General features: G+C 54.4%; 1 protein-coding gene across 3 annotated transcripts in view; it reads right to left on the bottom strand.

The window, feature by feature from the left end:
• PSD (pleckstrin and Sec7 domain containing) overlaps nt 1-15,424 on the bottom strand; it is a 112,782-nt gene that overhangs the window by 20,330 nt on the left and 77,028 nt on the right. For 2 of the 3 annotated variants that reach the window (XM_045022677.1, XM_045022678.1), the window contains exons 6-10: nt 11,433-11,633; nt 10,746-10,826; nt 10,041-10,153; nt 8,785-8,843; nt 8,152-8,241 (exon numbers count right to left, since the gene is read on the bottom strand). In XM_045022677.1, coding sequence (XP_044878612.1) covers nt 8,152-8,241; nt 8,785-8,843; nt 10,041-10,153; nt 10,746-10,826; nt 11,433-11,633 — 544 coding nt within the window. The remainder of the gene's footprint in view (nt 1-8,151; nt 8,242-8,784; nt 8,844-10,040; nt 10,154-10,745; nt 10,827-11,432; nt 11,634-15,424) is intronic. The other variant, XM_045022679.1, reaches the window with a different exon arrangement.

Below are 15,424 nucleotides of genomic sequence, written 5' to 3'. Positions count from 1 at the left end.
AGAGCTGTTCTCCGGGGAGTCTGTATGAGAGTGGGTGTTATGTAATCCACAACGGCAAGGAGGGGGCCAGCAAGAAGGGGGAATTTCCCAACGAGACACGTTTGGCATAGTGAACACCAGAGAAGACTGCGGGAGACTGGGGGAACCGGGCAGCACCTGACTGCAGAAGTCATAAAGCACATGGCAAAAGAAGCATTGTCCACTGATGGGCTTTGGTCACATGGATCCTCTGCGGGCTGCGGGAGAGAGTATGCTAGTGGAATTAGCGAGAGGGAGGGAAAAGGGTTTTGTGGTTAAGGTTCAGTTCTGGGAATCAGGGTTTTCTTCCCACCTCCTCAATCACTTTCTATGCGACTTTGGGCACTTTATCTTCGTCTGCTTCTGTTCCTGAGTTGTACAGTGATGCTCCTTGCCTCCCCCAATGGGATGCAAGTGCCTCATGAGACTTCATTAATTTTTTAAGGTGCTTTGAGTGCGGATGGCAGGAACTATGGCCATGCAAAGGGTCATTCATACAATTACCAAACAACGCTGCGACTCACTTTGGAGTACTGGGGTGTGGTTTGCCTCACTCAAACCCCAGGCAAAGGCTCCGGGAAAGGGGAACTTAAGGCTGAGCGAGCAGATTGGTAACTTGAGGAGCAAATCCATCTCAGACTGTTTTGTTCAAGGACTAATGGCCACTGGAGACTCAGGGACTTCAGGGCTCAAGTCAATCACCAGGGAACCCAAACATTTCAAAACATGGAAATGCAGGGTTGAGCTCACTGAGGTTGAGGCCAGACAGCCTCACCAGATTAGGTAATCTGACATCCTGTACATCACACGCCACCACCAGACCAAACCCACAACCAGATTTAGACCAATTCTAGCAATTCCATCATTCCGGCTTTGTTCCTTTTGTAGTTACTGTGTAAGCTGTGTTAGTTTGGGCTCAAGGACTCTTTCCTAAGGAGTCTGAAGTCTATGACTTAAATTTTGAGAAAGTGGGGTATTACAAATTGGCACCACAGCATATTGGCTTATCACTGGTTTCAGGTCTCCATTGTGGCTAGGCTGGCTGTGGTCAATGCTCCTCATATCAGTGAATGGCCCACAGCAACAAAAGGCCCAGTCCCATGAGGACGAGGAGAGGGGACTGAAGGCTTACTGATTGCCCAAGCAGGAATTGGTTAAGTAGGAGTTTGGGGTTTTTTTTGGTTTTTTTGGGGGGTGGGGGGTGGGAGGGTATTGGTAAAGGAGGCTGGAGATGGCACACCCATAGACTGCTATGGTTGAGAGTAAAGCATTTGAGTTTATGTGGTTATATATTTGTGTCTTCTTATGTGGATGGCACAGTTTGAGTTTATTTTCTCCTGGTGATTCGAAAGGGGGCAGAGTTAAGGTGGTTTTTTGTCCCTGAACTGTGACTTTCCATGCTTTCAAATGTTTGGGTTTCTTGTAAATTTAAACTTGATTTTTCCTTTCTTGCCTAACAGTGAGATTCTGTGGCCTGCATTGTGCAGGAGGTCAGACTAGATGATCCTAATGGTCCCGTCTGACCTTAAAGTCTATGAGTTGGTAACATTCGTGTATGGCTCTCCACCTCTGAAGTTACTGTTACATATGCTCAACCTTCACCTTAACAAACTTTTTGTCTGTGAATTTCCTTAGTTTTTATGAGAGTTTTAAGATGGGAGTGTGGCACGTGTGGAGCTTGAGGAGGCTGTTCTCCCACTTCTTGCTGACTTCCCTGCGGTCTGCAGGAAAGAAGCCCCACTACTACAGATGGTAACTGCTGTTTGTCATGCTGATTACAGCTCACTGTTACCATGTGCTTCACCCCATGTGGCGGCTCCACCTGATCTCTCTCCTCTTATACTCAGGACTTGTCTATACAGAGAGTTCCATTCTGAGCTATGACCTACTGCTCTTTGGTGCAGGCATCATCACAATGTACATGTACATGTGTACAGCACATAGCTACTGCCCTACAAATAATGAGGTGTGCAGAAGACAGGGGATCCCTTCCAAGGGAAGGAGGCAATGGGGAGAATAGGGGCCTGGGGTAAGGGGGAGCAGAACCCCCTTCTCTCTGTGGACCTCCAGGGGCCCACATGAAGGGAGACAACACTAGCTACCTTAGGAAGTGGAGCAGAGTGCCACCCAATTAACTGCACCAACTTCCTGGTGTTGGATCGGAGGATCTTCTGAGGACCCTCCCCAATGCCCTCTCCCTGCAGACATTAGGGGCATGTCAAGACCCTCTGCCAATGCCTTAGCAAGCTTCAGGAAGCTCCTCAGAGGTCAGCCCAGCCCCTCCCCTCCCCTGCAAACCCTGTGTGTTCCTGGAGAGCTATAATTAGACAGGCAGCTGTGCGTCAAGGCTAACTAGGCTCCTTGGTCTCCAGACAGCCCTACGCCGGTGTGTCAGAGAGCTGATGAGCATACGTAGGCTAGTTGGAAGCTACCAGGCTAACAACACTCTCAGTGAGCCAGGGGCAATTGCAAGGGGCCTGCTGGGGCATGCAGTGGTGGCAGCCCAACAAGCCCCTACTCGCTTGCAGGAGTCTGGAGGGGACTGGTGTCCCAGGGAGCCTCCGCTGGTCTGTGCAGTGGAATGTCCCACTTATGCCCCTTCTCCACTCCTTTCCATCACCTCCATCGCCCCTCAGCTCTCTGGCACTGTCCAGGATTTCTTCTCTACTGCCCTCAAGCGCTGTGCTCTCCTCTCACCCCACATTTCTGCCTGCCAGCCTCCTACTAACCTCAGGAAGCAAGCACCTCTGCTGGTCCACGGGTTGTGAACGCACCCAGGGAGTGGGGAGGTGGGGGCAGCAGTACCATGAGCTCTTCCTCCTATCTCTGCTAGTTCCTGCCTAAACTCCCATGCACTTCATTTCAAACATCTTCTGCTCCCTGTTCCCAAGCGAGGGGCTGGAGAAAAGTGGCAGAAGCGTGGTCTGACTGTAGTGAGCTCTGCTTTTTAATACCTCTTTATTTAAAAGCAGCTTGTCTGGGGCCTTTCGTCTATGGTGGAAACAGTCGCTTTTCGTCAGCGACGAACCTCCCCGCTGCTCAATTACACGCGGAGGTCTTAGCTCAGCAGGGGAAAGGCCTAGATCCCCTGGGCCAGATCCTCAACTGCTATAAATCAGCATCCCTTTTTAAGCCCAGCCATTGTTTCTGCTATTGCTCAGACCCAAATGCTGCATCCCAGCTGTGTTCGCACCACAGCCAGCTAGAGAAAAGCCATCCCTGTCCTTGGTGCGGGGTCTGGTGCCTCAGATCACATTGCAAGCCAAGATCCTGGCTCAAAAGGGGTTAAAAGCTGTTTGTATTTTGCCATAACATGGTGGCTTAGCATTTACTATTTCCATGCCTATAGTAATGATCTAGGCTGAGCAGACGGGGGGGAGAGGGCTGAGGGAGCTCCAGATTGGACATTCACCCCCCCTCCTGAGCCATACACATCACCCATCCTGGGCAGGAGTCCAGGGCTTGGAAATCGAGCTGGAAGTAGACGCTCCCTGCTGCCCTCACCCATTAGGCTTTATGGCTAGCTGTCACATTGGCTGTCGCCCTGCGAGATCAGTGCCCCTTTCACTGGCCCTGCATCACAGCTCGCTTGCGCCTCTGAAATCTTGATGTTTCACATTTGTTTTCCCCTGATACAAATCAGCTGTGTTTGCCAAGGCTGTTCTTTCTGGTCTCTGCTTAGCGAGTTCTGTGTTCATGGGAGGGACGGCTCAGAATCTACTGAGATGCCAAAAGAAGCTTCTCTTTAACGTTACACTTTTAAGACAAAATTGGCCTGGTTCTGCTCTAACTTGGGCCAGTTTACACCTGTGTAACTTCCTGGACATGAATGGCGTCATGCCTGATTACCAATGGGGTAACTGATGGAGCAAGCTGAGGCTCTGGTCACAGTACAGAGCAAGCCTGAGTAAACATCCCTGCCTAGCCCCCAGCTAGACACCACGAGAATGAGGCAGTTGAACTGTGAGAGTGGAGATGGGGGACCATGCAGCTCCGAGTGGGGAACAGGATCAGGCAGCCCTGGGGTGACCCATAGTGGAGAGTCCTTGAATGTTGTCCAGCACAATGTGTGCAGAGCATGCCCTGTGCCAGCTGCACAGTACCCCAGAGCCCACAAGACATGGGATCAGCGGGCTGGGAGCCAGGCATGTGCAGTTTGGAGCCACTGAGCAATCCAGGAAAGGTCAAAAACAGAACTGGGGAGAATCAACAAGATTTCCTCCCCATTATTAACTCTTCACCAATCTATCTACTAGTACTAGCACCCCTGGAACGCTGCAGCATCAGCCTTTCCTGCTTCTCTGGTGCTTTCCAGCCGCCACTCTCAAAGCAGTGCACAGGTCACTATAGCAGTCCCCATCTTACCATTGGGGAAACTGAGGCACGGGGACATGGGGGCTGCACCCTGCTTTAATGGCATAGAATCTAGGCCTCCTGCTTCCCAGGCTCATGTGTTAGTCACAAGGTCATCCTGGCTCCTGCTAGCCCAAGGGGGACAGTAAGGCTTTCAGCAGGCTGACGCTGCCCAGCGCAGCCGGCAGACACAAGCACTTCAACAGCATACACGTGGGCTGATGTCTTGGCCCCCGCCTGCGCCAGTTACCATGAGACCCAGGTACTCAGATCGCTTGCGCAGGTGAGGCAGTTAGAGGAAGGCTGAGCTGCATGTCAGGGGCAGCTCCTGTGCCGTAGGGCACGTTGCCCCAAGGACTGGAGCTGCACAGCGTGGGGTGCACACTCATGCACCCTGCTACTGCTGAGCCGATGGGGCTGAGGAGCAGCCACTCAGAGATGCAGGTGCCTTTTGGCTTGGTTTGGTTCCTTGGGCTCAATCCTGGTTGCAGCATAAGCTACGGCAGCACCCTAGACACATCCAGGGCCCGGTGAGGAGCTGAGGTCAGTGGAGACAGCCTGCAAGGGGCAGGGGCAGGGCGGTGCTGGTGGCTCAGGGCCCAGGATGGGAGAGTGGGGGGAGGCTGTTCTTTCCCACACAACAGCTTAGTCACGAGAGCTAAGTGACTCCCTACGGAGTCGGCGCAATCGCTTCCAGGTGGAGGCGGCCAGCTTCCTTCCACACCGTGAGTCAGCCCTGCAGAAGCCATCTCGAGCTGCTGTCACCATCGCCCTGTAATGGCCTGGTGCAATCACCATCAAACCGCTGCCACCTCCCCATTCCCCGCCACCTCCTGCAGCCTGGCATCTCTGCCACCAGCACCACAGCAGGCTCTGCCTGGCAGCTTGCCACCGCTAACGCTGCTGCCCTCCTCTGGCACCTCCCATCTGTTGGCGTCAAGGTGCTTCACAGTCGTTCCCAGATTCAGCCTCACAGCACCCTGCTCAGTGTCTCTATGTCACGTAGCAAGTAAGTGCTAGGAATTCCTGGCTGCCTTGCCTCTGCTTTAACCACTAGACCATCCCACCCTCCCTGTGCTGCTGCGCACAGTGCCAGCAGCACCCCGTCGCTGCTCGTCGTGGTCGCGCTCTTTGGGGGGATGGAGGGCCCCAGGGAGCCGAGCTTGGATTTGGATCCACAAAAGGGAGGCAGCGGAGCTCAGCCAGGCTAGCAGTGAGGGGAAGCCATACCTGTCACCAGGGCCGCCCAGAGGATTCCGGGGGTCCGGGGTCTTCGGCAGCGGGGGGCCCTTCCGTTCCGGGACCCGCCGCCGAAGTGCCCCGAAGACCCGCGGCGGGGGCCCCCCGCCACCGAATTACTGCTGAAGTGGGACCCACCATCGAAGTGCAGCTGCCTCTTTGGCGGTAATTCGGTGGCGGGGGGCCCCCGCCGCGGGTCTTCGGGGCACTTCGGTGGCGGGTCCCGGAACGGAAGGGACCCCCGCCGCTGAATTACTGGCCAAGACCCAGCTGCACTTTGGCGGCGGGTCCCACTTCAGCAATAATTCACCGGCGGGGGGTCCTTCCGCCCCGGAGCGGAACGACCCCCCGCCGACGAAGACCGGGAGCGGAAGAGTTTTCCGGGCCCCCTGGAGTGAGTGAAGGACCCCACTCCAGGGGCCCCGAAAAACACTTGTGGGGGCCCCTGCGGGACCCGGGGCAAATTGCCCCTCTTGCCCCCCCCTCTGGGCGGCCCTGCCTGTCACACTTCATGGGCTGGGAGAGAGAGTGCACCCCCCCGCTCCACCCGCCCATGTTCATGTGGGTCATCAGCTCTTGGGACCCTCACCCCCACACTCCCATTCTGAGATAGCTGGGCACAGCAGCCCTTTACTGAGCCACCTCCAGAACAACCCCAACAGACAGAGACACGCTGGGCCAACACAGCTGGCAGGGCGCTAGATCAGAGGTGGGCAAACTTTTTGGCCTGAGGGCCACATCTGCGTATGGAAATTGTATGGCAGGCCATGAATGCTCACAAAACTGGGGGTTGGGGTGCGGGAAGGGATGAGGGCTCCGGCTGGGGGTGCGGGCTCTGGGGTAGGGCCAAAAATGAGGAGTTCAGGGTATGAAAAGGGGTGCCGAGCTGGGGGGGGGGGGGTCTGACTGGGAATGCGGGCTCTGGGGTGGGACTGGAGATGAGGGGTTGAGGGTGCAGAAGCATGCTCTGGGCTGGGACCGAGGGGTTTGGAGGGCATGAGGGGAGATCAGGGCTGGGGCAGGAGATGGGGCATGGGGTAGGGGTCAGTGGGACAGGCTCCGGGCGGCGCTTCCCTCAAGCAGCTCCCCGAAGCAGTGGCATGTCTCCCTCCAGCTCCTACACAGAGGGGCAGCCAGGCGGCTCAGCGTGCTGCCCCATCTGCAGGCATCGCCCCTGCAGCTCTCATTGGCCGTGGTTCCAGGCCAATGGGAGCTGTAGGGGCAGCGTGTGGAGCCCCTTGGCTGCCCCTAAGCATAGGAGTCAGGGGCTGGACATGCCACTGCTTCTGGGAGCTGCACAGCACCATGGCACTTGCAGAGCAGGGCAAGCCCCTGACCCCACTCCCCAGCTGGAGTGCCATAGCAGGGAAAGCCCTGGACCTTGCTCCCTGGCAGGAGCTTGAGGGCCAGATTAAAACATCTGAAGGGCCATAGTTTGCCCACCCCTGCTCTAGATGGGTCCTGGCTCCAGGGGCAGGACAGAGAGGTACAACACAGCGGGCCTATGCCTCTTCCACTGACTGCTAGGGATGGTGCATTCACAGTGCTCTGCCTCGGTGCACGGCCAGGGAGAGGGTTCCACCCGAGCAATGGGCCTCAGTCTATGCTAGCAGCTTGAACCTGTTGCAGCATATGCCGGTCACTGCCTTTGCATTACCCACGTTGAGTTGGTGTCTGTGTTGCCCCGCATCTACACTAGTGGTGTCCTAATCCTCTTCAGTTGCAATGCCTTCTGGGCATCTATCCCACAATTCCTGGCTCAGCTTCCAGAAGCAATGCATTCTGGGGCACCGTGCGGGGCCACTGGTTTCCTGGGGACCTTCCAGGACTTTCAGCGTATCTGCATCCACACAGGCACTAAACCAGTTCAGCTTCAGTCTGAACCAGCTAAGCTTTGCCCAGTTATTCACTTTGCTGAGACACTGTTCGTTTTACTGGTTTTCTGACCCCTGGGGCGTTGTGTGTGGATACAGAGCATCCTACAAATGTGCAAGAGGCTGTACAGGGGTTAGTTTCTCTAGTGGATGCCAGGCCATGGCACATGGAAAGAAATTTAGCCATAGTTCAGGACAAGGAATTGCCCCTCCTAGCAAACACCTGCTCTAGGGAAAGCCTCTGCCCAGGCAATGCTGCCTATGCCAGCGGTTCTCAAACTTTTGTACTGGTGACCCCTTTCACACAGCAAGCCTCTGAGTGTGCCCCCCCTTATAAATTAAAAACACTTTTTTATATTTAACACTATTATAAATGCTGGAGGCAAAGTGGGGTTTGGGGTGGAGGCTAACAGCTTGTGACCCCACCTGATATAACCCAGTGACCCCCCAGAGAGGTCCCAACCCCCAGTTTGAGAACCCTGACCTATGCAGTCTGCTCTGGGTGCAAAACTGCACCCCACTCAGGGACCCAGACAACGCCTGAGTGCGCCAGCCAGGCCCCGGGGGAATCCTTTACTAGGAAGTGGCATGAGAGCAATTTTCTAAGAGGGATCCCAGCCTTAACTCCAGCCGGCCTGGCTCAGCTGGGGAGACTGATCTGAGTTACCTTGAGCAGCTCCTTGGGGAAATCACTCCCTCCGTTGAGGCCTTCCAGGTTCCCAATGAAGTCGGAGCAGGACATTCTCTTCCCAATGTTCTGGGGGTGACAGGGGCAGAGAAATGTGGCTGGTTACCTTTGGGGAGTGGGAGCAGCGGCTGGTCAGAGAGCCCCCCTGCACCATGATGGTAGGACAGCCAAGCATTACAGAGCAGCACTGCCTGGATCTCACGGAAGGCCACTTGGAGACGTGGAGAACACCCCCCCTTTGCTAAGGGTCAGGGAGCTTTAAAAAGCCATTCCTGTCAAAATTCAGAGCCCCAATCTCCTCCCTTGTCTTCCTCACCCCTCCTTCCCACTCCTGTCTTCTCCTCAGCCCCATCTCGGCTTGCTGCTGCTTTGCCAATGCCCTTTTCTCTCCTGCAACCTTTTCTATCTGCTCATCACGCCTTCTCCACTCTTTGTTGCTTCTCCTTCCCATCCTCTTAACACCCCCACACAGCTAACGGGCTGGCTCCTGCATACCCCAGGTGCCTTCTGCTCATATGCAGTCAGACAATGGCCACTTTGCCCCCTCCCAGATGAGAAGACACCTAGTGGAGGAGCAGAGCAGGCAGGGCGCTGGAGCTGGCAGGTACTCACGTGCCCATGGAGGTCTGTGTTTAAGAGCATCAGGGCACAGGTCAGCGTGTGGACTCCATCTGCAGCACAAGCACAAGAAAGGTGATCAGAGCCCCCCCCGATGCACCCCTCTGCATGTGGCTGTTCACTTATCCATGCCTCCAGACATGGGTCGCCTGATTGACGGCTAGGTGATTGATTGATGTTTGTTTCCCACGTGTTTCCCTCCTCCCTCCCAACCAGCACACAGGTTGGGCACTGGAGAAGGTGCTGACCTGGATACAGCTTCGGAGAGCACTCCCAGCCCAACACCAATCCATGCCCCTTGTCCGTGCAGCTCAGGGCGCCCAGCATGGGCGGTACTCAGCTCTGGGCACCACTCGGATCAGCTGTGCCGGCTGAAGTTCCATTTAATTCTATTGTGCGGTCCTGGCCCCAAAGCAGCTGCACTTGATGGGATTTTGCACAGCTGCTTTGGGGTCAGGACCACACCATAGAGGAGCAGTGAAGCCAGAATTAATGCTACAGAACCGTGTCACCTTTGACATGGCATCCGGCCCCCAACCAGTCCTAAATCCCCACGTACATGGAGCTGACTCAAGGTTGATTCAAGGTGAGGACATGCAGGCATGCGGTGGTGAATTAAGTCAAGAAAGAAACAAGGATGTAAAAAGTCCAGATGAAATAGTGAGATCTGGGCAACTGCTGGTGGCCACTTGAGCATCTGGTTACTCTGGCTACTTCTCTTTGAAAGTCTCTGCCGCCCTGAATCACGGGACTCGGACATCCAAGGACACAGTTACACTTAGAGTAGCTCCTTTCTCTCTCCTGGTGCTGATCTACTACAGAGTTACAGGTGGCGAGTGTCCTAAGTGTGCATGTCTAGGGCGGAGGGCTAGCTCAGTGGTTTGAGCATTGGCCTGCTAAACCCAGGATTGTGAGCTCAATCCTTGAGGGGGCCATTTAGGGATCTGGGGCAAAAATCTGTCTGGGGATAGGTCCTGCTTTGAGCAGGGGGTTAGACTAGATGATCTCCTGAGGTCCCTTCCAACCCTGGTATTCTATAACGTGTCTGGCTTTCAGTGAAGCCTTATCTCTGAATTTCCTGGGTTTACAACATTTAGTTTGGGAATAATTACAACATCCCTGTGATTTATTTATCTGTAAGATACTGGCACGTGCTCTCTGCCTTAACTCCAGCTTAACCTAGTTTTGGTCAGTGAATCTGCACTCAGGTTTACAAACACACACGCAGCCATGTCCATATGGTAGCTCACCCTCAGAGGAGACAGCACTGGGGTTGCACTGATAATAGCGTTGTGAAAAATGAGCCAGGACTCGCTCTCTCTCCTGAGTCTCCCCCATCAGGGCCAGCTCCTTCAGAAAGGACCTGAAGAAGAGTGGGTCATGCATCAAACCAAACACCACCTGCCCCGCCCCACCCTGTCAAGGAGCAGGAGAATTGTCCTTTCTGTAAGTGACAGGAAAAACACCAGTGCGCGCAATTCCTACATTGTTATTTCATCTACTTGGAGGAATCCCCACCGAGCATGTGACCAGACAGTCCCATGTGCACATCCCAGAACTCTACATCAGGTAGGAGAGTCTGCATGGGAACAGCAGCTGAACCCATCCCAGAACTGTCTGGGCTCGGAGACTGAGATTGTGGAAACTCAACTGTGGCTGGAGGGGATCCAGAATCCATGACATCTCCCTCCACTACACTGTAAGGTTTGGTATGTTCCTCCCATGCTCTTAGACACCAGCCCACATGATGGTCCTTGGGAAAAATTACATTTCTTGGGTAAGAGGAAAAATCTTCTTGAGAGGTGAATGGCTCTGCAACCATCTTTAGGTGCTGGGTCTAGGGCCAGCCTGTGGGGGGACCTTTTGCTCTAGATGGCCCGTGTTGCTGGGGTGCACATAGATTCTGATGGTGAATGGCTCCTAAAAACATACATGTCCCCATGAAAGATTCTGACCTGAGAGCCTGGTCCAGACTCATCCCAGTGAACACGAAGAATTTCAGATATTCCCCAGCCACCATCTTACTGAACTCATTACTGAAAGAGAGGGGAGAGAGAGTTGAATAGACCAGACCAGTGACAGACCAGTGTAGAGAGAGAGGGAGGGATGGAGATGGGGTGGAGGGGGAACAGAGGAGATTTTAAGAACATAAGAACAGCCATACTGAGTCAGACCAAAGGTCCATCTAGCCCAGTATCCTGTCTTCCGACAGTGACCAATGCCAGGTACTTCAGAGGGAATGAACAGAACAGGTAGTCACCAAGTGATTTTAAAGCACTTAGTACCACACCAGGAGACATGAGATAGGACAGTGGAAAGTGCGATGGGGGTGGACACCCTCAATACAGTCTCCAGTTTTGAGGTGTATTGCATTGATCTCCAGAGGGCAATATTCTGTGTTCTCCGTGGAGCCTGAATGCAGTATGAACTTTGGGCATACGTGACCTTTTAGATGTGGGTTGTGAGGAGCGCTCCCATGAGCTCCTGCTAAGGGCAGTCTGTCTTGGGTGTGGCTCTCTTTCCTACCATTCTCTGCATGCTCCTATGCCCCTGTGGCAGCACCTATGCATGCAGCAGGCTGCTCTGTCTCCTCAGTGACTGAGCAGTGCCCTGGATGAACAGCCTCTCCTCATAATACCCACACGTACTTCTTCCCCAAATGGCGAGCCACGTCTGCTTTTTTGAATCCGTCCAGGTTGTAGAGCCTCTTTGCCAGGCGCTTGGCAGCCTCAAGGTCAGCCTTGTGCCCGTTGGACAGCGTGTCTGTGCTGCCCAGCGCCAGCTGCTCCGTGCTGTCCATCTCGGAGTCTGAGTCCGAGACCAGCTGACTCAGAGGATGGTCACTGCAACAAAAACAGAAGCCTCGGGTAAGTCTTGCAACAAAACTTCTTCCACTGCATCCTGCTAAGGCACCTGGGCTCCTGACCCCAGGCTCGCCGTCCTTTCTGCAGTTCACTATGTTGGGGACTTTGTCTAACAACTAGAAATTAGACACCTTTTAATATATACGCATGCCTAGTCTCTACAATATTAAATTGTTAATATCTCAACAAGCGCCAAAGGTTAGATATGCGAGGGAGTTAAAACACACCAAACACTAAACCAAGGAGTAAGTTAAAACTGTAAGATGCTTGTATGTCTTATCAGTTTTTTAGACAGTTTGTTTTTTAATATAACACAGCTGGTTCCAGCCCCTTCACTGATCTCACTGTTTTCCCAGGGGTTTGTAAGACAATGCTGTTTCTCAGTATTTTCCACTCTGAGATTACCCAGAAACCTCTAGATGCTTAACTTCAGTCAGATTGGCACAACTGGTTTTGTGCTACATCTTTATTTAGGCCTAACAACTACCTGGCTCTCCACAGCTCTCTGAAAAGAGATGTCCCAGGAGGCTTCAGCTCTAGACACCGCTACTAGGCCGCAGAACTGGCTGGAAGTACAAGGGGTGGGATCTGGGTGTTCCCCACTTTGGTTTTGTTTGATGCCCAACCTAGAGTTTGGAGACAGAGCTGTAACCCTCAGTGACACATCATCTGACCCCACCAGGCTGTCTCCTGCCTCTGGGCCAAAGGGCCTTTCCTGTTAGGGAAAGGGATATAATTGAAGATTTGCTCTGCGTATATACCCTGCTCTCCAGCTGTGCAGTGTCTGACACATGCCCCGCTCTGAAAGAAGCCAGCCACATCTTGCCACAGGGACCCAGCCCCCACTGTGCCCTCTCTTCTCTTTCCCAATACCCCTGCTTGCTCCCTCCCGTCCTTTGCATCAGACTGGGACAAGCTGGATAATTTTAAATCCTTTTAGACCCCCAGAGCCAAATGTTCACAGATTCCCTGGAGAAATTCACTAAGGTTCACCTAGCCCATGATTCCGGTCTAAGCAGGTGCACAAGGGTCCCAGCAGCCTGGTCAGTGGAGAGGACCAGCGGCAGCCAGGCTCAACAGAAAAACTAACCCTGCACGCTGTGGGAGACTGGGAGGGAGGATGACTCCTCTGCAGAAGAAGCTCTCTCCAGAGATGCCCAGTCCAGGGCTCTCCCTTGGTTCTGAAAGGCCCCCTCCAGCCCCTTCTCCACTGATGCAGAGCACGTTTCTCATTGCTCTGCTGACTCAGCCGTCTCCAGCCCTGTGGAGCTGAAACACAACTTTCAGAGCAGGGAGGTAATTCCCCCTCTGCCACGGGCAGGTGACACTGAATTGGAGCCAGGCCCTTGAATGGGGAACTGGGGGTGCTGCTCAGCTGATGGCCCAGAGAGCTGTACCTGGGTGCAGCACCCCGCAGGGAGCATGGAAATTGCATTGGTTTATAGCCACCACTGGCCCAAGAGAGGATCCAAGATAAAAGAATTCTGGAGACTTTCCTGCTGGACTGACTGGATCACAGTCCCAAGGCCTTCAGCTCAGCTTAACCCCTGGGTGCTGGCCTGGTGAGGCTCTAATAGTAGAACAGTAGTCCCTAACCTTTTCCGGGTGGCGGGCGCCGGACAACGAGCCACCAAGGACCGTGGCCGGCAGACAAGCATCCACCGAAATGCCGCTGACAAGTGGCAACATCAAGAGGCGTTGCCGCCGAAATGCCGCCAAAAATCAGCGGCATTTTGAGGCGACGCCGCTTTTTGGCAGCATTTCGGCGGATGCTTGTCTGCTGGCCAGTACGCAGGCGCACATAGATGCCATGGCGCCCACGGGCACAGCGTTGGGGACCACTGTAGTAGAGTAATACCTAGCTCCTATATCTGTGCAGTGCTGTTGTAGCCCTGTCAGTCCTAGGCGATTAGTGGGACAAAGTGGGTGAGGTCATAGCTTTTCTGGGACCAATATAAGCACCCCAGTAACCTCAGCCTTGTGCTGTGGATACATCAGCAGGTACTTTAATGGTGCTACCCCAGGGGTAAGTTTGGGACTATCCATAACATTGTACAAACTCGACTCTTGGGTTAGATGGCGCCAAGTTCTGCGAGCAGCCGCCCTCCTCTGCAGGGGGCAGGCCTAATCCCAGTCTCAGTGCAGAAGGCCCAGGGGAAAGCCCATATGCACCAACCAGGGAAGCTGCCAGTGCTGTGTGCTGTCCCCCAGCACCCACGCGGGTTCTGGGCCTTCCTCCAGGAGCTGCTGGTACTGCAAAATCCCCCTTTGCCCTCTCCAATGCAGGCAGGTACCCTAAAGGCACAATCTAGCTCTTAATCATATTCCTTATAATTGCTTGTGCTATTTTATGTCTGAAATTCTTCATGGCTTATGGAAATACTGTCCCCAGCCAAAAGACTATGGGCCAGTGAATTCTCACAGTTAAATGGGGTTTAGACAGGCCTATTCATACACTCACGCACACAGAACAGAGCCACCAGCTTCTTGCACGGCCATCAAATGCTCCTTAGCCCACGTCCTCCCCTCCCCGTCCCTCCCTGCATATTGAAGGCATGCAACAAAGTGCCATTCATCCTCTGGGTCCCACAAAGTGTGCGTCCAATTTATGCAAAAGGCTGATTGCAGGATCTTCATCCAGTGTGCAACACCCACCAATGTAAATGCCTTAATGGACATTTTAACTGGAACAAATTCCCTGCATTCCTAGGAAAGCAGTAGTTTATAATCCAGACCTGTATGCTGACTTCTTTACTTAGCACTTCTCATCCACTGATCTCAAAGCATTTTACAAAGGAAGGGCGATATTATTATCCACATATTACAGATGGGGAAACTGAGGCACAGAGGGACGAACAGAGATTAGCGCCCAGGTCTCCTAACCTGCAGTTCAGCGCCCAATCCTGCTTCCTGTACTACTTCACTCCTTGAGGCCTTAGACTGACATGTTAGAAGAGCTACTCTAGGGTTAGCCTTCAGATCAGACTGACCCAGAGACAGAGAAGTTCTCCCAATCAAAAGCATCCAGAATCCACTCAACACTGACCTCGTCCAGATTTGCTGGCAGCCCCATAATGTCCTAGACTGATTTATTTTTACGGTCCTCTAATTGACTTTTAAGAGGCCTCCTCTCCTGAGCCAGTTACAGAATCAGATCTCCTGCAGAGAGTCTGCTTCATCCACTAAGGACACAGACACCTCTCCGCTCCACACAGCTCTAGTGCACACTGCATGTGTGGAATTTGGGAAGCCAGCCAAGCACGCTCCACACAGGGGTCAAGTGCAGAGGATGGCAAAGAGCTCTCCTGAGCAGGGCCGCCCAGAGGATTCCGGGGGTCCGGGGTCTTCGGCGGCGGGGGGCCCTTCCGTTCCGGGACCCGCCGCCGAAGTGCCCCGAAGACCCGCGGCGGGAGCCCCCCGCCGCCGAATTACCGCCGAAGCGGGACCCGCCGCTGAAGTGCAGCCCGGTCTTCGGCGGTAATTCGGCGGGGGGGGGTCCCCGCCGCGGGTCTTCAGGGCACTTCGGCGGCGGGTCCCGGAACGGAAGGGGCTCCCCGCCGCCGAAGACCGGGCTGCGCTGCGGCGGCGGGTCCCGCTTTCCCCCCCGCCCCGGCCCCAGCCTCAGCCTCTTACCCCCGGCTCCCTCCTCACCTGGAGTCTCAGCGCCTCGCCGGAACAGCCGCAGCGTGTCCCCGGCGGGGCCTGAGCTCTGTCCCGCTCAGAGCCGCGTGGGGAGGGGGCGGGGCTGGGAGCTCCACGCCGAGCGGAGG

This window comes from Mauremys mutica, chromosome 7 (assembly GCF_020497125.1).
Source record: "Mauremys mutica isolate MM-2020 ecotype Southern chromosome 7, ASM2049712v1, whole genome shotgun sequence".
Classification (NCBI taxonomy): domain Eukaryota; kingdom Metazoa; phylum Chordata; order Testudines; family Geoemydidae; genus Mauremys; species Mauremys mutica.
The sequence above is the reverse complement of the archived record's forward strand: the minus strand, read 5'-3'. Positions and strand labels throughout refer to the sequence as shown.